The sequence below is a fragment of the Mustelus asterias genome, chromosome 25 (genome assembly GCF_964213995.1).
Source record: "Mustelus asterias chromosome 25, sMusAst1.hap1.1, whole genome shotgun sequence".
In the NCBI taxonomy this organism is placed as follows: Eukaryota; Metazoa; Chordata; class Chondrichthyes; order Carcharhiniformes; family Triakidae; genus Mustelus; species Mustelus asterias.
The window spans coordinates 53,447,664-53,471,451 of record NC_135825.1 but is presented as its reverse complement, the minus strand read 5'-3'; the positions used below and the strand labels follow the sequence as shown (position 1 = coordinate 53,471,451).

At 46.4% G+C, this 23,788-nt stretch overlaps 1 protein-coding gene across 1 annotated transcript in view; it reads right to left on the bottom strand.

Moving 5' to 3' along the window:
* The window catches only part of pacsin1b (protein kinase C and casein kinase substrate in neurons 1b), a 263,525-nt gene that overhangs the window by 37,757 nt on the left and 201,980 nt on the right, over window positions 1-23,788 (bottom strand). Inside the window, exons 3-4 of the mRNA XM_078197783.1 lie at window positions 16,414-16,570; window positions 2,526-2,761 (exon numbers count right to left, since the gene is read on the bottom strand). Coding sequence (XP_078053909.1) covers window positions 2,526-2,761; window positions 16,414-16,570 — 393 coding nt within the window. The remainder of the gene's footprint in view (window positions 1-2,525; window positions 2,762-16,413; window positions 16,571-23,788) is intronic.

Sequence of the window (23,788 nt, the reverse complement as noted above, 5' to 3'; positions counted from 1 at the left end):
GTGGTGGGAAGAGAGGGGGGGTGGTGGGAAGAGAGGGGGGGGTGGTGGGAAGAGAGGGGGGGTGGTGGGAAGAGAGGGGGGGTGGTGGGAAGAGAGGGGGGGTGGTGGGAAGAGAGGGGGGGTGGTGGGAAGAGAGGGGGGGTGGAGGGAAGAGAGGGGGGGTGGTGGGAAGAGAGGGGGGGTGGTGGGAAGAGAGGGGGGGTGGTGGGAAGAGAGGGGGGGTGGTGGGAAGAGAGGGGGGTGGTGGGAAGAGAGGGGGGGGGTGGTGGGAAGAGAGGGGGGGTGGTGGGAAGAGCGGGGGGGTGGTGGGAAGAGAGGGGGGGTGGTGGGAAGAGAGGGGGGGTGGTGGGAAGAGAGGGGGGGTGGTGGGAAGAGAGGGGGGGTGGTGGGAAGAGAGGGGGGTGGTGGGAAGAGGGGGGGTGGTGGGAAGAGAGGGGGGTGGTGGGAAGAGAGGCGGGGTGGTGGGAAGAGAGGGGGGTGGTGGGAAGAGAGGGGGGGTGGTGGGAAGAGAGGGGGGGGTGGTGGGAAGAGAGGGGGGTGGTGGGAAGAGAGGGGGGTGGTGGGAAGAGAGGGGGGTGGTGGGAAGAGAGGGGGGTGGTGGGAAGAGAGGGGGGGTGGTGGGAAGAGAGGGGGGTGGTGGGAAGAGAGGGGGTTGGTGGGAAGAGAGGGGGTTGGTGGGAAGAGAGGGGGGGTGTTGGGAAGAGAGAGAGGGGGTGGGAAGAGAGAGGGGGGTGGGAAGAGAGGGGGGGGTGGGAAGAGAGAGGGGGGTGGGAAGAGAGAGAGAGAGAGAGAGGGTGGGGAGAGAGAGAGAGAGAGAGAGAGAGGGTGGGGAGAGAGAGAGAGAGAGAGAGAGAGGGTGGGGAGAGAGAGAGGGAGAGAGAGGGGGAGAGTGGGAAGAGAGGGAAAGAGAGGGAGAGGCTGAAATGACAAGTGTGTGCGCGAGCGTGCTATTTTGGCCTTCAGGTCCCGAGGTGGGGCAGTGCCCTGAAAATGCAGCTGGGCACAGGGCCCCACTCACCATTGTTCGGGGAAATAAATAATAACGGTTGAGGTTTTAATATGATTATGTCGTCAGGTTTAACAATTAATAAGAAAAGGATGTGCGGGTTAGGTAGATTGGCCATGCTAAATCGCCCCCGAATGTCAGAGGGACTAGCTCGGGTAAAAGCATGGGGTTATGGGGCTAAGGCCGGGGTGGGATTGTGGTCGGTGCAGACTCGATGGGCTGAATGGCCTCCTTCTGCACTGTTGGATTCTATTCTCTAATAGAAAAGGATTACAGACCTCTTTGTTACAATGAGTTAGCATATCTCTTTGTTGTAAAAGTCAGCATCGGGCACATTCTAACAGCGATTGACCTTTGTAAAATTTAAAGACATGTCAGCAGAGCCTCCAGCTGTGCCTGGCACCTTGCAAGGTCTGCAGTGGCCTTCGACAGTAACAAATTCCTGCAGTCAGACTGCATGTCTTAGTACCGGATAGAGAGAGGGGCAATCGTCATATCAAGGTATCGGCGTCGGTATAAATGTGTGGCTTGTACAAGACGTGCCTGTTTTTGGTAAAATCTATATGTAGAACATAGAACATAGAACATAGAACATTACAGCGCAGAACAGGCCCTTCGGCCCACGATGTTGCACCGACCAGTTAAAAAAAAAAAATGTAATATCAGATCAAAATTTAAACACTGTCTGTGTGAACCATGAGACAAAGATGAGTGGTTTTCTGCAAACAACAGCGTTTGGATCATAACCTCCTGAGTCTCCTGCAAGTAAGCTCATAAGAAAATCAGTGATAACACTGTAAATCTGCCACTGCTTTCTACAAGGGAGTTGTGACCATTCCTGAAGACTAGCAGATAGTCCCTTTACACAGGACACTTGATGAATGAATCTCAGCAATAATACTACCTTTTCAGCGGTTGAGTAGACTGGACCTACTCTGAGCTGGCAAATATTTACCGGAATCATTGGAAATGATTAACATTTTAAATCCAATCCACTGCATTTTTTTAAAAAAAACAAATTCACATCTTTACTGCATCACCTGTTTGCAGAAACTGAAATTTTGTTTGAGGCCATATCAGCTCTAGACCTCAATTAGGCCACTGTGAATGGAGAAAAAAAATGTTTTAAAAAAATATATATATTGTTGGAGAGACATGGAAAGAGCAAAGACTGGCAAGGCAATGGGTAAATTTAGGCAATGCCAAGAATACATTTTAAAACCCTCCAAGAAGAGAAGATGACAGGAGTCCCAGTTTCACTCGTCTGGTTCGGAGTGAATCAACCCAGGCAACCAGCTGTGTAGATCTCGGGCACAGTCGCTAACCATAACACTAAATAAAAAGAAATAGTTAGACAGTTGCTACTTTTTGCAATCAGAAAACCTCCATTTTAACAAACATTTCATAATCCTACTAGGAGACGGTTCTATTTTGCAGCTATTCTGCAATAGACAGTAACAAAACAGTAATGAGATTATCACTCAATGAGCCATTTGAATCGACTAGAGCGACACATTACCTCTTTCAGCTTTTTAGCCCAGGGTTTCTGTGCTTTCCGGAATCCATCCTCCGCCTCTTTGGTCTCTTTGAAGCCTCCTATCATCTGTTTGTGGAAGGAATCTTTCTGCCAGTTCTTGACCTTTTCAAAGTCTTCGCTGGTCAGTGCATTTCTCACTTCCAGGTGTAGCTCACTTACTTTATCTGCCTCGGTCATCAGTGCCATCCAGGCTCTCTCCAGCGTGCCATACTGCGGTCCTGCAAGTGGCACAAATACCTATTAGCCGAGTTTAAACCTCAGCGACTTTAACCACCAACAAAGCTGCTGTTTGACACCAAACCTTCTTCAGAGGAACATTCCAGCTGATGTGCAAGCTAAATGAGACCCCACTAGAGCACAGATACCAATCCCTTTAACAGCATGTAGGAGCGTGGGCATACCTACAGCCCAACTAAACTGGACAAAAAAGACATACAAAGCAACTGGACCGAAGCACAAATTTCCACAGTGCTAAAAGCCAACATGAGAATCCACTGGTAGTGTCAGACCATTCAGCGATTGATGCGCGTTATCAAACACGAGGCTAGATGCTCGGGAAATAAAGGCTTTTATTTACTGTAATGAAGCAGCCAATAATTATATACACGATCCCAGACTGAGGGGTCCCAGCCAGAGCAGGGACTTTCATACCTCTCCCAGGAGGCGGAGCCCGACTGGGATGTACCACAACACTACAGTACAAAGGTGTAACAACCCCACCCTAACCCCAACAGCAACAAGTAGCACAACCCAACAGTAACATATGTACATCCTTGTAGTACTGGCCAGACCCTGGCTCAGTACTATCCAGTGGGAACCAACAATGGTTCACCACAGCGATTAACCTTGTTTCTCCCCAACATATGCGCAGAGTTCAAAGCACAAGGCATAAAAATGAAGCTGTTTCCACAAAATGTTGACTAAATGCAATTCTGAATGCAGATTGAAAACAGGAATATGTGACTTGAGCAATAGGATTTGTACCAGGGTGAGTTATTACATTTTTAAAAGTCTGCTTATAAAGCTACCAGGAATCATTTGGCTACTTCCAGGCTTGAAACCCTACTCCACAATGCAATGCCATCAATCTGTTCAACAGCCAAAAACTCAGTGCAGTTCTACTGGGTCATTTTTTCACTGGTTAGACACCTCTGGACATTTGAAGGAACAAAAATATATTACCAACAGAAAGCAGGGCCGGATTCTCCCCAAAAGATTCTAAGTGTTGATTTTGCAGGAAAACTGGAGTAATTTTTTTCAGTGGGAGTTCAGGCTAGAATCTCCCCCACACTCGGTGCAATGCAGAGGCCCCACGTGTATCTCATTATAAATCAGTGGGCAGGGCCTGTTCCTGCCCAGGAGGCTGAAACCAGTGGGCTTTTGTCCCTGAACTGTCAGCCTCATGTTTGCTGGTCAGCCCGGGACCCTCGCAGTGCTGCCTCCAATGGACAGGGGGCACTGCTGCCCAACCCTCTGGAGGGGGGGGGGGGGTGAAAAAGAAGGGGCCTGATTGCCCCCTTCACTCCAGTGAGATCGGGTCACCAGCTCCCCAAAAGTGGGGAGCTACTATAAACCCCTCGAGAGTGAAATACTCTTAAGGGAGGGGCTGGGGGAGGGGGGGAGAGGAATCATAGAATCCCTACAGTGCAGAAGGAGGCCATTTGGCCCATCGAATCTTCACCAACAACAATCTCACCCAGGGCCTATCCCCGCAACCCCACATATTTACCCCACTAATCCCTCTAACCTATGCATTGCGGGACACTAAGGGGCAACTTAGCATGACCAATCAACCTAACCCACACATCTTTGGACTGTGGGAGGAAACCGGAGCACCCGGAGGAAACCCACGCAGACACAGAGAATGTGCAAACTCCACACAGACAGTGACCCGAGCCAGGAATTGAACCCAGGTCCCTGGAGCTGTGAGGCAGCAGCGCTAACCACGGTGCCGCTCAAAAGGAGAGGGGCGAGTGGGCCCGGAAAATTCAGTCCTGAATTTCTAATAACATGAAAAATAGATTCAAAGATGAATAAAGTTACTTACCTGCTCTTCCCGCCGCTTTCCAGTGCTGGAAATCCGGCGTTGGGAGATGTGCGCACAGCGGGAATGCATGGGCAAATCCCGCGCATGCCCGGCCGTGAGATTCTCCCACCCTACTGCACTAGAAAATTAGCACGGCGGGGTGGGAGAATCGTCCCTCAGGTATCTGCTGAGGCACTACATGGTGATGCCAGTGGTATCCTAAGTATCTGTGTCACTTCCCTGGCTTTCACCCAGCAGGATGCAAGGCTCATGATGAATAGAGCATTAAATACAGAGAAAATCTCATGTAACCACAGCAGGAACATCAACTGGGTGCTTCCTGCTTCTCCAGGCTCTCACCCAGGTTCTGGAAGACAGTTGTAAAAGACTATTCAAATTGCCTGAATAGTGTATAGTGAAGTTTTAAACTCTAGTGAGTAATCCTTGGCAATTGATGCACAAATATAAAAGAATTGGCAAGAACTGACTCAAATGTAAATCATCACTTTTGGGATAGCTACTAGCAGCTCCCACTGCTCAATATCTTTCAGACTCCTGGTTCTGACTTGGAGCAGTCAGAGTGATACGATACAACTGGTGATTAAGGTATGATCATATTTCTGCCTTCTCTTTACCTTATTGAAGTATTTCAGAAACGAAAGGAACTTAAAAGGTCTTTCCACTTTCATTCAAAGACACAAAGCTATCACGCAATCCTAAAACACAGGAAGGGGGATATTTAACTTATTTAACCACTATAAAATGGCACCAATGCGTTTTTCAGGAATTAATCAATATTGCTATTTCACTCAAAAATAAGTTCTATGGGACAGGATTTTTGCCAATAGACTAACCAGTAAAGGTATGGCCTGAAATTTTAGGGATTCTCATTAACTGATCTCAAGTTGCATAAAACCAAGGTGAAATCCTTGATAATACTGTTGCCTCGAGGCCAACCCCTACTCCAGAAATTTGAGCACAGGACAGATGAGTTTGTTCTACAAATGTTATTCTTCTGCTGTCATCGAGACCCACTCCAGAGGTTTAAATATCTAAATTACACAAGAGTTCAGTGCAGTACTGAAGGAATGCTGCACTATTAGAGATACCAGGCAGGATTTTCCAGCCACGCTTGCCCCAAGACGAGAAAGTCCCACCCGAGGTCAACAGACCTTTGCATGGTTCCCCCCCCCACCCTGATTCCCGTAGCAGGTGGGACAAGGAAATTCCACCCATCATCGTTTTGGCTGAGATGTTAAACTGAGGCAAAATGTTTATGTATAATATCTCATGCCAGCAATGCCACGGAAATAGATTATTTATTTAATTAAGATTTCCGAGACCTTGATGCATGCAGATTGTCATGTTGTTCAATGCTACATTAGTGACCATTCTTCCAAAGTGATTTTTCTTTTTAAAGTTTATTAGCCACGAGTCAGGCTTACATTAACACTGCAATGAAGTTACTGCGAAATTCCCCTAGTCGCCACACTCTGTTCGGGTCAATGCACCTAACCAGCACGTCTTTCAGACTGTGGGAGGAAACCGGAGCACCCGGAGGAAACCCACGCAGACACAGGGAGAACGTGCAAACTCCACACAGACAGCGACCCAAGCCGGGAATCAAACCTGGGTCCCTGGCGCTGTGAGGCAGCAGCGCTAACCACTGTGCCACCATCCGCTCCAGATTTAATTTGCTGTGAAGTACATTGAGGCCCTGAAGTCATGAAAGGGGTTCTAAATGTTCCAAGCTTTTCCAGCTTTCTCTACCGATAGATGAGCTCTAAATGACAGCATTATGATAAAGTTACAGCAAGAACAGCTCCTTCTCAATCCACAAAATCCAAAACAGCAAATAAGAAATATATCCACCATTAGAGCTGTTGGAGAAACTCATAGCGGGTTAGAGAAATTTCAAATACTCAGTGATTTAAGTCACTAATAAAACTACCAGCTCTGAGTGAAATGACCTCAGATCAGACTCTCAGTCTAACAGGGGAACTGTGTACATGAAAACAGTATGAACACAGTAAGCGATTTAAATGAGTATGCGATTTGAACAAGTATTTCTGATTTAAACATGTATTTTGGATTTTAAAATGTATTTTTAGCTGTATTTCTAAAGTAATTGTACACTTTAGCCAAAGGCAGGCTGCTGTGAGGCATCATGGGATGAAGACTTAGCAAACAAACCACATTCTTTGGGACAATAAAAACACAGCATGTGCATAGTTTTATCAGAAAAAGTTACAAACAGTATGGTTCCCAAAGCCACTTTATGAATAGGGGAAGTTCAAACTGTCCTGATAAGACAGTTCTTCTCAGACACGAGAATGTTAGCTGTCTGGTTCAGCCATTGATACAGTAATTTTGACCTTTGTAGCTAAGCATCTGAGGTTGCTAAGCGAGAAGGGGAAGAAGCATCTGGATTCTATGGATCAATGAAATCCCATGATGTCAGAAGGTAGAATGCAACTGGATAAGTTGTATGACAATTGTTAACAGTGATTAATTTATACTAATAAAGACTGGCTCCTGGTTTCTTCAGCCAGAGAGTGGTGAATCTGTGTAACTCTTTGCTGCAGAAGGCTGTGGAGACCAGGTCATTGAGTGTCTTTAAGACAGAGATGGGTAGGTTCTTGATTAATAAGAGGATCAGGGGTTATGGGGAAAAGGCAGGAGAATGGGGATGAGAAAAACATCAGCCATGATTGAATGGAGGAGCAGACTCGATGGGCCGAGTGGCCTAATTCTGCTCCTAGGTCTTACGGTCTTACTGGAAAGGCAGGGAAAGTAAAACTTGAGAAATGTATAATTGATCTGTTTGATGCACTGTAACTTCAGGAGTGGTGTTGGAACACTCCGGGCCTTCTCGTCAGAGAAGGTGTTGGATTGCCCAATGCTTATTCTCCCATCAATCGTTGGTCAAATAAAGACACGTCTTTAACCGGGACCCTGGCTTCGCGAGTCTTTGTTTTGGCTGAAGTTTCGGCATTATTCAGTCTCTGAAAAGATCCCGCAACGAGAGCCAACAGGTTCTACGTTTGAGGGCTGGACCAGCCGCACTGAGGGACAGCACACCGCTCGCAATTTTGTCCCTTATGCATGCAATGCAATTTAAAAATAAAGACCAGTTGCAACACAAGAGCACCTTGAAGAAAAAGCTGCAAGTGTGATGGGTTTCAAAACTATTGTTTTTTTAAAACTTAATAAAACCTCCGAGTCCAATATAGCACAGTCCAATCAAAACCACGCTATAAATAGGATTTTAAAATATTTTCATTAGGGCTGGATTTCCTGCATCTACTGTTTTGATTTTAAACTTGGGTTTGCAAATTAAACATTGACAGTATTACTGGTACTGTACTTATTATGCACATGCATGACTGCTAATATGCTTATATAACAAAAAGGGCTTTTAAAAAGTAACTTTTGAATACCTTTGCAACGTAACCAGTTTAAAATACAACGGGCGAAGATGGCGCTGGAGCGAGGCGACTTCTTGCAAGCTGTGCCCAGCATCCCCTCTAATTCTAGCTTTTACCCTCGTTCTATGCTTTTAAAACTCTATTCCAACTCTTTCCTTCCCCGAGCTGTGACTGTAACACTACATTCTGCACTCTCTCCTTTCCTTCTCCATGAACGGTATGCTTTGTCTGTAGAGCGCGCAAGAAACAATACTTTTCACTGTATACTAAATCAATTGGAGGCAAAATTCAACACCCAAAAATAGGCGCAGGGATCATGAAATGTGATTAACCTGTGACTGTTGCTTCTGACACAGTGTGCTACATGTGTACCGACTGTTCATTTACTCAACCAGTGCTAAACATGCTGAGTGACTGCATGCCTCAATAAGCCCAGGTTTCTGCAAGTGAAGGTCAGCCTGCGTTAGGGGGAGGTACATTCAGACCAGGTGCTGGAACTGCTTACAGAAGAGATTGTGAACGAATTATAGCAAAGAGGGTGTAGTCCAAGGTTCTCTGATGGTGCACTGGAGGCCTTGGTGCAGGAGTTAGACAGGAGGGGAGAAGGAGAGGTGTGATCCATCTACAGGGGCCAGAAAACACTCCAGGCAAAACTTTGCAAAGGCAATGGAACAAAAATGGGCAGCACAGTGGCTAGCACTGCTGCCTCACAGCGCCAGGGACCCAGGTTCAATTCCAGCCTTGGGTCACTGTCTGTGCAGAGTCTGCACGTTCTCCTCGTGTCTGCGTGGGTTTCCTCCGGGTGCTCCGGTTTCCTCCCACAGTCCGAAGATGTGTGGGTTAGGTTGATTGGCGATGCCAAATTGACCCTGGTGTCAGGGGATTAGCAGGGTAAATGTGTGGGGTTATGGGAATAGGGCCTGGGTGGGATTGTGGTCAGTGCAGACTCGATGGGCCAAATGGCCTCCTTCTGCACTGTAGGATTCTATGAAAATAGCCATGGTGGTTAATGTTAAAGTCAAGCCCTGACGATCTGGATGCTGTGCCTGGAATGGCCGGGTTGTCTTATGACGAGGTGGCCGAGTGGTTAAGGCGATGGACCACTAATCCATTGTGTTCTGCACGCGTGGATTCGAATCACAGCCTTGTCGGTGACACGTTTCCTTATTGAGGGTGAACCAATGAGAAGTTAGATAGGTTAGGCTTGTATTCACTGGAGTTTAGAAGAATAATAGGCCACTTGATTGAAACCTTTAAGATCCTGAGGGATATTGATAGGCTGGATGTGGAGAGGATGTGGGAGAATCTAGATCCTGTGTTCACTGTTTAAAAATAAGGGGACACTCATTTAAAACAGATGAGGATAAATATTTTCTTCCAAAGGGTCATGAGTCTTTGGAACTCTGCTTCCATTGCCTTTTGAGGCAGAGTCTTTGAATGTTTTAAAGGTAGAGCTAGGTAGATTCTTGATTAACAAGAGGGTAAAAGGTTATTGAGTGGGCAGGAATGTGGAGTTGAAGTGATAATCAGATCAGCCATGATCTTACTGAATTGTAGAGTACGCTTGAGGGGCTGAGTGGCCTCCTCCTGTTCCTAATTCGTATCTTCCTACATGCTGCCAAAAGTTCAATAACCTCACACAAGTGGTCAAGATCACCAAATGCATCTTTAAATGCCAAAGCACACCAATTGCACTCTGGGACTGGCCTCACGTACTGCTCAACGCAGCACACCTTCAATCATCTCCAAACAACTATTAATTACAACTCCGAACTATTTTATTTGTTCTTTAGTGGAAGCAGAAACGATAGTGAGTTTTAAGGGGCATCTGGACAAATACATGAATAGGATGGGAATAGAGGAATGTGGGCCCCGGAAGGGTAGGGGGTTTTAGTTCAGTCGGTGCAGGCTTGGAGGGCCGAAGGGCCTGTTCCTGTGCTGTCATTTTCTTTGTATAACCAATATTCATAGCTTCACCTCACCCTCCCGCACGCCTCTCACCTGTTTCTCACACACACTGCCAGTTAATGACAAGCATATCATCACATCCAAACAGATTGCGGCACACAATTTTGTCGGCACAATTGGTACACATCAGTAGGGAGCAGAAGGTGACCAATGGGAGAAGGCACAGCTGTATGTCCCGGCCTCAATAGAGGTGAGAGTGGTCAGCATCATTGGAGTAGCTTCAATGTGCGATCCCCATGTGCAGCCAGGGCAGGGACAGGGACAAGGGTAATGCAGCGGCCAACTCACTGCAGCGCAAGGTTGCAGACAGGTTCAGCTGGTGAGCATTACAATGGGGTCGGCCACAGGAGGAGGCTACTGTGTGTCCACACACTGAAATGCTTGGTATTGGCCAGCGTCCGTAAGCATATCTCAAAGCAGCCACTTTAGTAACTTTACAGAACTCTAGTAACCAAATGCTTCAGAAATTAGTCAGCATCTAACTCTAATTCGATAATAATCCCTTTAGACGGTGCTGGGGGGGGGCGGGGGAGGGATCATTCTCGCTGTCTCAGAAGGGAAAAACAGTAAAATGGGGGAAGAACTGTTTTTTCCTTCTGGGGCTGAAGATGGTTGGGGTGGGGGAGGAATTCTCTGGGCCTGCTCACTGCCAGCAAGAATCGCGATGATCCAGAGAATTAGGCATCAGGCAAAAAGGGGGTTCATAGAAATCATAGAATCATAGAAACCTTACAGTGCAGAAGGAGGCCATTCGGCCCATCGAGTCTGCACCGACCACAATCCCACCCAGGCCCTACCCCCACATATTTACCCGCTAATCCCTCTAACCTACGCATTTTAGGATTCTAAGGGCCAATTTTTAACCTGGTCAGTCAACCTAACCCGCACATCTTTGGACTGTGGGAGGAAACCGGAGCACCCGGAGGAAACCCACGCAGACACGAGGAGAACGCGCAAACTCCACACAGACAGTGACCCGAGCCGGGAATCGAACCCAGGACCCTGGAGCTGTGAAGCAGCAGTGCTAGCCACTGCGCTACCGTGCCGCCCTTTGGGTTGGCAGCAGGCACCAAACCATTCACCGTGAGCCAGGCCCACCCCGCTGCCCAGATCAGGCTCCCGCCCATAGTGGGTGGCAACCCAACAACAATGCAAATCTACCAATTGTAATTGTGATGGGTTTGATGGCCCATTCACCAATCTGCCACCATTCACCCCTTCTTCAGTAGGAAATACATTGGATTGCTCTGGTTCCAGTAATGACCAGCATGGACCTGGCATACTGGACCCCGAGGGTCCAAGGAAGCAGCACCAACCAAAGAGGCTTCCTCTCACCTACCACTCAAATAACTGGTCACCCCCCTCTCCCCACGCCACGCAGGCATGAGGGTGACTCAACCTGACTCCCCCTTCCACAGCCCTACCTACTCATCCCGCCGCTCCCTTAGACCCCACCACTCAGCCCCCCCTCATCTCCCCTCCCTATTCAGTCCCCCTCCCCTCACAGATCTCCCACTCCCCACTCACTCAGGCCCACCTTCAGGTCACACGTTTTGCCAGTGCCAAAAGGTGCACAACCCCTTTGCCTGCTGGCACTGACACCCTGGAATGGCACTTTGGACCCCGAGGGTGGTCAGAGGTATCCAGTGGGCATTTGCCCCTCTGCTGCTGCCAGGCTGCAGAGGGAGGGTCCCCCAAGGGTCTGGGGGATTGGGTGTGCTTGGGCTGGGAAAGAAACTACAGCTGTCAATCAGGCTTAGTCTCTCTGTAAATACTGTGTTTCGGAACAATGGAGGTATTTGAGATGCATTCAAGCATAAAGGGAAATGAAAATAAAGACAGATGGCTGGAGGCCGAGTAGAAATCCATTAAGCTGTCAATGGAAACTTATTTCAAAGCTCTGTACTTTGAAATCGACAGGGATCAAAGGTTTCCAATGCAATAGAGAGGGTTTCAAAGTTTTCAGCTTGCTAGGAAGGCTCAGAAACTTCAAAACACAGCTGTGTGAATACATTGAGGCTGAATGTACAGCTGTGGAGAATGGAAGCACAATCCAACTGCCCCCCCCCCCCCAACCTCCAAGTGAAACTGACATCTCATCTCTCTGTGAAAGGACTTCAAAGGGGTCCGCTCTCACCTGCCGCTTCTGACAGGGAGAAAGAGAAATCCCTGCTGCAGAATGGAGTGCTGCAATGATTTAAAATCCTGCCAGGTGATCAGGGGAGGGGGGGGGCACAGAGGTTAGTGACCTGGCCACTTCAAAATGTTCACAGCTGACAGGCAGGAATGAAGATGTTGATCACAGAGCTGCCTGAAACTACCATGACCCTAGAAGGGGCAGTCTAACCAGCCAGGAAACCCCCATCCCGGGGAAGAGTGGCAAGGCCAACCACTTGCCTTCACCCCGGGCTTACCCTACCCTCAGGACCCCTGGGGAATCCTTCCTCTGCAGCCTGGCAGCAGCAGCGGGGCAAATGCACACTGGACCTACCTCCTTGACCACCCTTGGGGTCCAAAGTGCCAAGTCAGGGTGTCAGTGCACCATTGGCACTGCCAAGGCACAGGGCCCAGTTTGGGGGGCAGGGACGTTGGAGGCTGAATGGGGGTCTGAGTGGGGAGGGTTGGGTCACCCTTACGCCTGTATAGTATGTGGGGGGGGTGACCCATGTTGAGTGGGTGCGGGGGGAATGCCCCTCTTTGGTGAACAATTGGCAGTGCTGCCCTGGTCAGAGGCGGGAGGGGTTACCATTTTGTTTTTGGGGGGAGGGGGGAGCTGTCTCCAAGTGTTGAGATCAGGGCACCCTTTAAAAAAGGTTGCTCCGATCTCTGAACAATGGGGATGGCCAGTGAATTGCTGGGGATGCATCCATCAGGTGAGTGAATCCCACCCCTCAGACGCTCCGAGTGCCAGTGGGAAACTCTCCAGTTTTCCCGCTGGTTTGGGCACTTTGTTCCAATTCGAGAGAATCGCGCCAATATGTTGAGCTTTATAGATTGAAACGACCTCTTTAGCTGCGACACTGAATTCTAAAACAGCAGCACTGCCGTCTAATCAGTGACACTGGCTGATTGACTTCACAATCTGCCTACTCCCTGCATACTCCCAGCAGCCGCTCCCTGTGCCTGCGTGCTAATGCCCTCAGCAAAATGCTGCCTAATGCTACTTGCCACGGGCACCACATTGGAGCCAAAACCACACATGGAACGTTGAGAAAAACTTCATGAAGGAGCCAAGTGTTGGGATTACAAATAAAAATACAGAACACAGCTTTACCCAGTGACATTATGGACAATTGTAACAGGATGTCTGACAGATAAGAGGATTCGATTCCAGGCCTGTACCGAGTTAGCTAACAGGGGACCATGCTATAATTATGACACTACAATAAATATAATGGGTGCTATAACTGACCCGGCGCATAAGGCTGCGTAAAAGGAGAGAGAGAACAGAGCATCAGTATTCCAGTCAGGTTATAGAAATAGCATCACTGAACGCCAGAAATAACTGCTGTAACCATGCAATGACAGACAGCAGGTGATATCTGGAAATACCAAAGCTTAGGGTTTTAAATATACATCAAAAACTTCTCCAGTGTTCTACCTTCGCTTCAAACCCAAACATCAAGTTGCATCTGTGAAAGTTTAATGTATTATAGGAAATTAAATATGAGAAAAACCTTTTACCCTTCAGGGGTTTAATTGTTTTTTTAAAAAAGAATATGTTCGTATATAATCCAATATTAATGTTTTTCTCCCATTCCCTGACAGTGATCGAGGACATCACACTTGTCCTAATTGAATGCTCAAATATTTTCTTTTCCAAAAATTAAAATCTACAATTATTGCTGGTTTCCGTGTAATCGAGTTAGGTGTTCCCGATTTTCATTGTGGTTTCCATGGTAACCCTAAACTTCATCGCCATTTACCAAGATTTATTCTATCTTGCATTAATGAATTGCAACATCGGAATAACAAATAAAATATGAAGATTTATATGTACATGATTTCAGTTTGGAAGATTTGTGAAATTAATGGCAAAATATGTCTCTGTTGTTTTTGCAAGAAAGTCCCCATCAGCAAAAAGGATGCAAGACGACCCGACCCTGAACAAGGATACAAGACACCAGGATCTGATTAACACCAGTCAACCAAAAACACAATGCTTTAACCTGAAAAATCAGAATGGTCACTCAAAGACACAAGGATATCTCACTCAAATACAGTCAGCAGGTTAAAAGGGCATCAATGCCAAGGCTACAAATATACTAATTAAAAAGCATAGGCAGGTTTCCCAGATCAGCAGGGAAATTGTTCCCTGTGCATTTCCACCGTACTGTGAATTGCAACACGAAAAAGTTTACAACATTAGGTGTGTTCTTGTTCAGCATTCCAACTTCTTCCCCTTCACTGACACTCGCTCTATAACACACTCAAAATAACAGAGCTGTGGTGGAGGCACCGTCTTTCGGATGAGATACTAAACCCACGGTTGTCTGCTCCCTCCGTCCGTGACATTGATGTCCTGGCCAATACTTCTCAATAATCGCTAAAACAGATGATCCAGAGACTTAGCTGCCATGTTTCCTACATTGCAACAGGGCCACACAAAGTTTTTAATTGAACTTCCTGAGATTGTGAAAGGTGCTATCAAAATGCAAATCTTTCTTTACACAGTATTTTGGCGGCTTATTGGTGCTTTGCAGCCATTGCATGGTGCTTTAAATAGAACAATTCCTTTACCTTATGGATGGATCTCTTTCCCTTTTAATTCAATCCCATTTTAAGCAAATGATGAATTATTTGTAGACAAATAAATTTTCCTCAGTTGCTTGCATTGAAATGAGTAAAAAGCTTTTGTTTCCCATCTGACATATCTATAGGAATGTGCAATTATGGAGTGTTATACTATTCATGTATGGAGGATTTGGCCTGAGTAATGTTGGAGAACCATATTGTTTCTGCCTAATCATATAATGATTTTCCAAGTGTCTTGTTGACACCTCCTTAATTACAGATTCCAGCAGCTTCCTGACCAAGAGAAGGCTAACTCCATGTGGTTGCCTGTTTCCCCTCTCCCTACTTTCTTGAATAGCAGTTTGCTATTTTCTTGCCACCTTCCAATCCACTGGAACCAGACTCTGAGGAGTTTTTGGCAGATCACAATCAAAGTCAGATAGGGAAGATTCAGATAGATTTACTTCCTTCAGTTTATTAGGAGGAAAATAAAAACAGGAAAAGGGCATCCCGGAGAAGACTGTATCATTAAAAAGCAGTCCAATTGAAAGCTGCCAAGTTGGCTTCTTGTCTGGGAAAGATCCCAAGATACCCAGTGTGTGTATCCAGACAGCTGCCACTGAGCTGTGCTGTGATCAGCTTGGATATTGATTCAGACAACTCCACAGCTCAATGCCAGGCAAGGAGCAAACGCCAGATGTGAAAGGAATGTGCCAGCCGTAATTTTGGAAGACAGAGAGTGAAAATTAATTCTAATTTCAGTACCTCTTAGCCATGGCAAGAAAATTACCCTAGCTGCAGAGGAATTATTTCTTGAAAACTAGACTGTAATAAAAAGGGAAAGAAAAATAATCAGGATAAAGGACTCTCTTGTTCAAAGTACCATCCCATATTTACAATGAAAAACGCAAAAATTTACTAAATCAATTTCCATTACTGTCCCAGTGAACCTGTCTTTAGGGATTTCCTCCTCTTTGTGGCTATTAAGTTTGAAATATAGATTTTGATTTGATTTATTATTGTCACATGTATTGACATACAGTGAAAAGTATTGTTTCTTGCGTGCTATACAGACAAAGCATACCGTTCATAGAGAAGGAAAGGAGAGGGTGCGGAATGTAGTGTTACAGTCATAGCTAGGGTGTAGAGAAAGATCAACTTAATGCGAGGTAAGTCCATTCAAAAGTCTGACGGCAGCAGGGAAGAAGTTGTTCTTGAGTCGGTTGGTACGTGACCTCAGACTTCTGTATCTTTTTCCCGACGGAAGAAGGTGGAAGAGAGAATGTCTGGGGTCCTTAATTATGCTGGCTCTTTGCTGAGGCAGCGGGAATTGTAGACAGAGTCAATGGATGGGAGGCTGGTTTGCGTGATGGATTGGGCTACATTCACGACCTTTTGTAGTTTCTTGCGGTCTTGGGCAAGTCATGGACCAAGTCATTGTTGGAGAAACTCAACTGAGAACATACATTACTGGCTGGTTATGATCCACAATTTGAAGGGAAAATATTTCATCTACTTTCTTCTCAAATAACATTAGATTGTAAAGTTACATTTGGTTCAAAAGGATAGCAGGAGCAAAGCAATTCAGCTTTTAAATCCAGACATGTACTTATCCCCCCCCAGTGTTAGTACAAATGAAAATACTTCACACTTTTTAATTACATTACAATTTAATAACATACATATGCTGAACTGAGCCCAATGGTTCACATACCTTTCTCAATGAGTTGCTTCCACCTTTTAGACCAGTCAGTCAGCTGCTGAGAGTAGGATTTCTCTATCTTAGCCCGTTCATTGACACAGTTCATAAGATCATTGCACAACCTGTGTCCATCGTCAATACGCTTCACTGAGCGCTTATAATTCCCAACCTGCAAAGCAAGTGCAGAGTATCATCAGAACCAATGGAATTATAAAACTTCTCAGCTAATCCTCATCTTCTCCCTGGCTTACATGCATTAATGATGTGGAGTTGCCAGCGTTGGACTGGAGTAGGTACAGTAAGTAGTCTCACAACACCAGGCTAAAGTCCAACAGGTTTATTTGGTAGCACGAGCTTTCGGAGTGCCGCTCCTTCATCAGGTGAGTGCCTGGGCACTCACCTGATGAAGGAGCGGCGCTCCAAAAGCTCGTGCTACCAAATAAACCTGTTGGACTTTGACCCGGTGTTGTGAGGCTACTTACATGCATTAAAGTATGGTTACCACCTTAAAAGATTGCCAGTGACCTCCAGGCACAATTGTGTCAGGCTGATGATTTAAGCTTGCTGTTTAGATCCCAGCTGTCTGGAAGTAATGTCATAGTTTATAACTTTCAAACAAAAAGGTGGAAGATTGCGCATATGCAGTGGGTTTCCCTGGATATGCAAAATCTGTCTCAAAGATGTAAAAATATAGAAGTGACAGACAGGAAAAGGACAGCAAGATTCCAGTCGGCCGGGGACTCAGACATGTCATGGAACTTACTTGAAGGGATTCACTGAAATGAAAAGGTTCTTATTGAAAATGCTAACATCCAGCATTCCCAATAAAAACATCAGATGTATTTTTGAGTAATATTTACAAAACTCTTGTGTACAGAAAAATAACTTGCAGCAGTAACACAAAATAAACTAGGAACCCACACTGGAAAGAGCAATAAAGCAGAGATCTGAGCATCAGTTCTACGACTGAAAACTAGCTTGGTTCCATCCGGTCTCAGGAGGGACTCCAGACTCCCAAACTTTTAACCCAGCACAATCTGAACCATTGATTGGAGAATGCTGCGTTATATAAAACTCGCAATGTAAATCACCTGAGGGGACAGTCAAACCCCATTTCAGCATCTCACACAAACTAATTCCATGCCTGCAGCTAAAAGTAATATTCAAATTCACATCATGGAGAGGGGAGGTGCAGAGTGTAATAGATCACCAGAGACTGGAAAGCAGCTCCACTGTCACTGCAGTTTGATTTACTGGCGCATTCTGATCACCAGATTTTTGAGTGCTGTCAAAAATAACCTGATCAGCCCGTGTGAAGTAGCAGCACAATATCACAATTAAAGTTGCAGTCAGCCTGCTCTTTGAAAGGCAGTGTGTCGCTTGGAAGTTGCACTAAATAGGGTGGCACGGTGGCACAGTGGTTAGCACTGCTGCCTCACAGCGCCAAGGATCCAGGTTCAATTCCAGCCATGGATCACTGTCTATATGGAGTTTGCACATTCTCCTCGTGCTTGCGTGAGTTTCCTCCGGGTGCTCCGGTTTCCTCCCACAGTCCAAAGATGTGCGAGTTAGGTGGATTGGCCGTGATAAATTGACCCGAGTGTTAGGAGGACCAGCGAGGGTAAATGCATGGGGTTACAGGGATAGGATTGGATTGTTGTTGGTGGAGACTCGACGGGCCGAATGGCCTCTTTCTGCACTGTGGGGTTTCTATGATTCTAGATAATATTGGTGGAACAGCAGGGCGGACGGAGTTCTGGGATGACAGATGCAACACTGGTGGAGCTGGTCAGGAAGAGAGAAGCCAGGAGGCTCTCAAGGGCTTTCAGGGAAGAGTGGGAGTAGATGGGCCAGGAAGATCAACTTCTGCAGTTTGAACCCAAGGACTCTGAAGCAGTGTCACAAGTAGTGTAACAACCTCGTGTGAATGGTCAAAAAAAAATAAATCGGTGAATGCATCTTCATATAGCATCTCCTACCCACCACAGCAACAATGTCTCCTACTACTCAATATACCACATCACTTGCCCAGCAATACTCCCTCCACTTAACTTCAAAATTCTCTACCTCAACTTAACACACTTAACCTCAGTGTCACCTCACCCTGCCTCCACATACCTCCGGCTATTTAGCAATGCCAGGAACATTACTCAAAAAAAGAGTGCTACACAAGGAGTGACATTCTACCCTCCCTCTTGCAGGGCAGCAGAGCAGAACTGCTAATTTATTAGTTTGTGTGTTCTACATCCTATAACTGGATGAGAAGTTTCTTCCAGTTAAATATTAGGAAGACTGAAGTCGTTGTCTTCAGTTTCCAGGACAAACTCTGTTCCCTGGCTAACGTCCCCCTCTCTCCCCGCCAACTGTCTGAGGCTAAACCAGACTATGCACAGCTTTGGTGTCATGTCTGACCCTGGGCTGAGTTTCCAGCAGCATATCCACATCATCAGTAAACGCTGCCCATTTCCATGGCGCTGCCTTACTGAACTCATTGGCTGATCAAATCTTCATCCATACCTTTGTTACCTCAAGACCTCCCTGTTCCAACAGATTCCTGGTCAGTTCTCCACATTATACTCTGCACAAACTGGAAGTCACCAGTGCTGTCTGCACCCATACTCAGCACAATCCCATGCACCCATCACCCCCTAACCTACACTGGCCCCCCATAAAGCACTGCCATGATTTTATAATTCTCATTCTTGTTTCAAGTTTATTTTGGCCTTGCCCCTCCCTATCTCTGTCATACAAAGAACAAAGAACAATACAGCACAGGAACAGGCCCTTTGGCCCTCCAAGCCCGCGCCGCTCCCTGGTCCAAAGTAGACCATTCTTTTGTATCCCTCCATTCATGTGGCTATCTAGATAAGTATTAAACGTTCCCAGTGTGTCCGCCTCCACCACCTTGCCTGGCAGCGCATTCCAGGCCCCCACCACCCTCTGTGTAAAATACGTCCTTCTGATATTCGTGTTAAATCCCCCCCCCCACCCCTCACCTTGAACCTATGACCCCTCGTGAACGTCACCACTGACCTGGGAAAAAGCTTCCCACCGTTCACCCTATCTATGCCTTTCATAATTTTATACACCTCTATTAGGCCACCCCTCATCCTCCGTCTTTCCAGGAAGAACAACCCCAGTTTACCCAATCTCTCCTCATAACTAAGCCCTTCCATACCAGGCAACATCCTGGTAAACCTCCTCTGCACTCTCTCTAAAGCCTCCACGTCCTTCTGGTAGTGTGGCGACCAGAACTGGACGCAGTATTCCAAATGCGGCCGAACCAACGTTCTATACAACTGCAACATCACACCCCAACTTTTATACTCTATGCCCCGTCCTATAAAGGCAAGCATGCCATATGCCTTATTCACTGCCTTCTCCACCTGTGACGTCACCTTCAAGGATCTGTGGACTTGCACACCCAGGTCCCTCTGCGTATCTACACCCTTTATGGTTCTGCCATTTATCGTATAGTTCCCCCCTACGTTCGTTCTACCAAAATGCATCACTTCGCATTTATCTGGATTGAACTCCATCTGCCATTTCTTTGCCCAAATTTCCAGCCTATCTATATCCTTCTGTAGCCTCTGACAATGTTCCTCACTATCTGCAAGTCCAGCCATTTTCGTGTCGTCCGCAAACTTACTGATCACCCCAGTTACACCTTCTTCCAGATCGTTTATATAAATCACAAACAGCAGAGGTCCCAATACAGAGCCCTGCGGAACACCACTAGTCACAGGCACCCAGCCAGAAAAAGACCCTTCCACTACCACCCTCTGTCTTCTGTGACCAAGCCAGTTCTCCACCCATCTAGCCACCTCCCCCTTTATCCCATGAGGTCCAACCTTTTGCACCAACCTACCATGAGGGACTTTGTCAAACGCTTTACTAAAGTCCACATGGACGACATCCACGGCCCTTCCCTCGTCAACCATTCTAGTCATTTCTTCAAAAAACTCCACCAGGTTAGTGAGGCATGACCTCCCTCTCACAAAACCATGCTGACTATCGTTAATGTGGTCATGTTCTCCGTTCCCCAAATCCTCAGACATGCTCATCTAAGTGGCATCTTTAACATCCCCAATTTTAATCAGTCCACCATTGATCGCCATGTCTTCAGTGGCCTTGGCTCTAAAGCTCTGGAATTCCCTCCTCAATCTCTTTAGCCTTCTTTCTCACTTTAAGACATGCCTTAAGCTAGCTCTTTGACCAACTGCCCCAATATTGACTTACATGGCAGAGTGGATCACTTGCTTCCAACCCCCACTTTACCAACAAAAAAAATCCAATACTCCACTAATTTTGTGGGTACCTTTTCCTGACTCAGTCCTGTGCCCTGTGACCCCAGCACTCAGAGAGAAGGGTGATGTTCATTGGGGGGAGGCTGCAGCTGGCATTACTCTGGGCTAGAAAGGCCCAGCTTTGGGCTGCACCACCTCAGCACCCCCTTCGAGCCTGGCAGCTCAGCACATACATATTCCACTTTTATTCTACTGTTCCAATCCCACCTGATGTTACTACTGAACTAATCAGATCCAAGGGTGGAATCTGGCTTGATAGATCCTAGCTTTTATTTCCGGTTTCGAAGATGTGGGAGAATAAAGTCATAGGACTACCAATGAATTTTGAACAAAAGAATAAAACATTTAAACAAGAAAAGATTAACTACAACGTACAACTCCTTCATCTCAGCTAAACCCTTACAGGTTTATAAGGATAATACAAGCGACAAAATATATCACAGTAAGTATATCAGTCCATGTAAACAAAGGATCTCCAACCTTAGGCACAAGATCACTTAGCATCAAAATGCAGCACGAGATCTACGCTTAAAAAATTTAGACACATAGAAACTAGAAGCAGGAGGAGGCCATCTGGCCCTCCGAGCCTGTTCCGCCATTCATTTTGATCATGGCTGATCACCAAATTCAATATCCTGATCCCCCCATATCCCTTAAGCCCCAAGAGCTATATCCAATTTCTTCTTGAAGTCACACAACGTTTTGGCCTCAACTACTTTCTGTGGTAGTGAATTCCACACATTCACTGCCCTCTGAGTGAAGAAATTTCTCCTCACCTCAGTTCTAAAAGGTTTATCCCCCTATCCTCAAACTATGACCCCTTGGTCTAGACTTTCCCACCATCTCTCTGAATCTACCAAAGAACAAAGAACAGTACGGCACAGGAAACAGGCCCTTCGGCCCTCCAAGCCTGTGCCGCTCCTTGGTCCAACTAGACCAATCGTTTGTATCCCTCCATTCCCAGGCTGCTCATGTGACTATCCAGGTAAGTCTTAAACGATGTCAGCGTGCCTGCCTCCACCACCCTACTTGGCAGCGCATTCCAGGCCCCCACCACCCTCTGTGTAAAAAACATCCCTCTAATATCTGAGTTATACTTCGCCCCTCTCACCTTGAGCCCGTGACCTAACTACCCTTTCTAACCCTGTTCGAATTTTATAAGTTTCTATGAGATCACCCCTCACTTTTCTAAACTTCAGTAAATATAATCCTCGCCGACTTGGTCTTCAAAATTTGACTTTACTAAAGCCCCCCAAAATGTACTTCTGCCTAAAATTCACTTATTCCTAGTGCGACATCTGTGCTTGCACACAGAGTGCTGTGAAGTCTGCATTATAGTCTGAGATGGCCAGTCTCATACAGCCCATCAGATGGGAAACTGCGATACTTGGATTTGATTTTTATCTGGGAAAAAGGCCCAGAGGTATGTGGAACCAAAGCGGGCCTTCATCTCGAGTGCACATAATGTCAGAAGAGGGTATGTTTCTCTGATTACAAGTCCCTAAAAGTCTTTGTCCCTTGACCTAACTTTCAGTTCTATGTCATTCTGCATGGTGATCATTTCCACGTCAAGCCCGCTGTTTCGCTCAAACACCTGCAGAAATGTTGCTGTCAGCTCTCCAATGTCCACTTGAAGAAAAGGATTTGAGACAAACAATGATTTGTTCCATCCTGAAATTGTCTGTGGAATTCCTTTTCCAATTTGTTCAGGTGGTCACGGAATTTGTTTGGGTGGAAGCCTTTCTGTTTGACCTGTTGTTGGATTTTCTCCAGATTTGGGAAGTGCTCTGTAATTTTGTTCTTTAACTGGGGGGGGGGGGGGGGCGGGTGGCGGGGACAACAGGCCCTGTTGAACATATTCACTACACTGATCGTGTGTGACAAGTCCCTCCCCTGCAGTTCACAGTTTAGCTCATTCAACTTTGCAGTTTTGTGCATAAGAAACGCCAAGTCCAGCAACCACACGTTACCTGGCAACTCGCTATACACCTCATTTCTTGATTTGAGATGACAATTTCAGGGAGCAGATCTAAAAATCTCTGGAGGACTTTTCTTTGACTTAATCACCTCACACCTGCATGAACATTACCTTACTTGAGAAAGGATAAACTGGCACTGGAGGGGGTGCAGAGGAGATTCACTAGGTTGATTTCGGAGTTGAGAGGGTTGGCTCATGAGGAGACCGAGTAGACTGGGGCTATACGCATTGGAATTCAGAAGAATGAGGGATGATCTTATAGAAACATATAAGATTATGAAGGGAATAGATAAAATAGAAGCAGGTAAAGTTGTTTCCACTGGCGGGTGAAACTAAAACTAGGGGGCATGGCCTCAAAATAAGGGGGAGCAGATTTAGGACTGAGTTGAAGAAGAACTTCTTCACACAAAGGTTTGTGAAGCTGTGGAATTCCCTGCCCAGTGAAGCAGTTGAGGCTACCTCATTTTAAGACAAGGATAGATAAATTTTTGAACAGTAAAGGAATTAAGGGTTATGGTGAGCGGGCGGGTAAGTGGAGCTGAGTCCATGAAAAGATCAGCCATGATCTTATTGAATGGCAGAGCAGGCTCGAGGGGCCAGATGGCCTACTCCTGCTCAGAGTTCTTATGAAGGATTAGCTCACCGTAGGCGGCAAGAAGTTCGAGCAATGATTTGAACAAGTGATGCTGCAGAGCTCTGGAATGAATCGAGTTGACAATCTTGACAACTGTCATTACACGAGAAAAGTGAGTAACCTCTCGCGCTTACTGGTGGATAATACAGTGACAAAGGAGGGGAATCCAGGATCGTTTCTGCAAAGTGTAACCAAGCCTGAGTTGACACCCAGCACCGACGGTGCACCATCAGCTGTGATTGAAACCAGTTTCCTGATCGGAATGTTTTCCTCAGTCACATACTGTTTAAATTCATTGCAGACATTCTCACCTCTTGTCCTCTGCGTGGCGAGAGAGTGAGGAAGTCCTCCTTTGTTGTCACATCTTTGAATGCCATGTGAGTGAGCAAAAATAACCAGCTGGACCATATCCATCATGTCTCATCAAACTGCAGTGAGAAACATTCACAGCCTGCTAAGTCTTGCTGT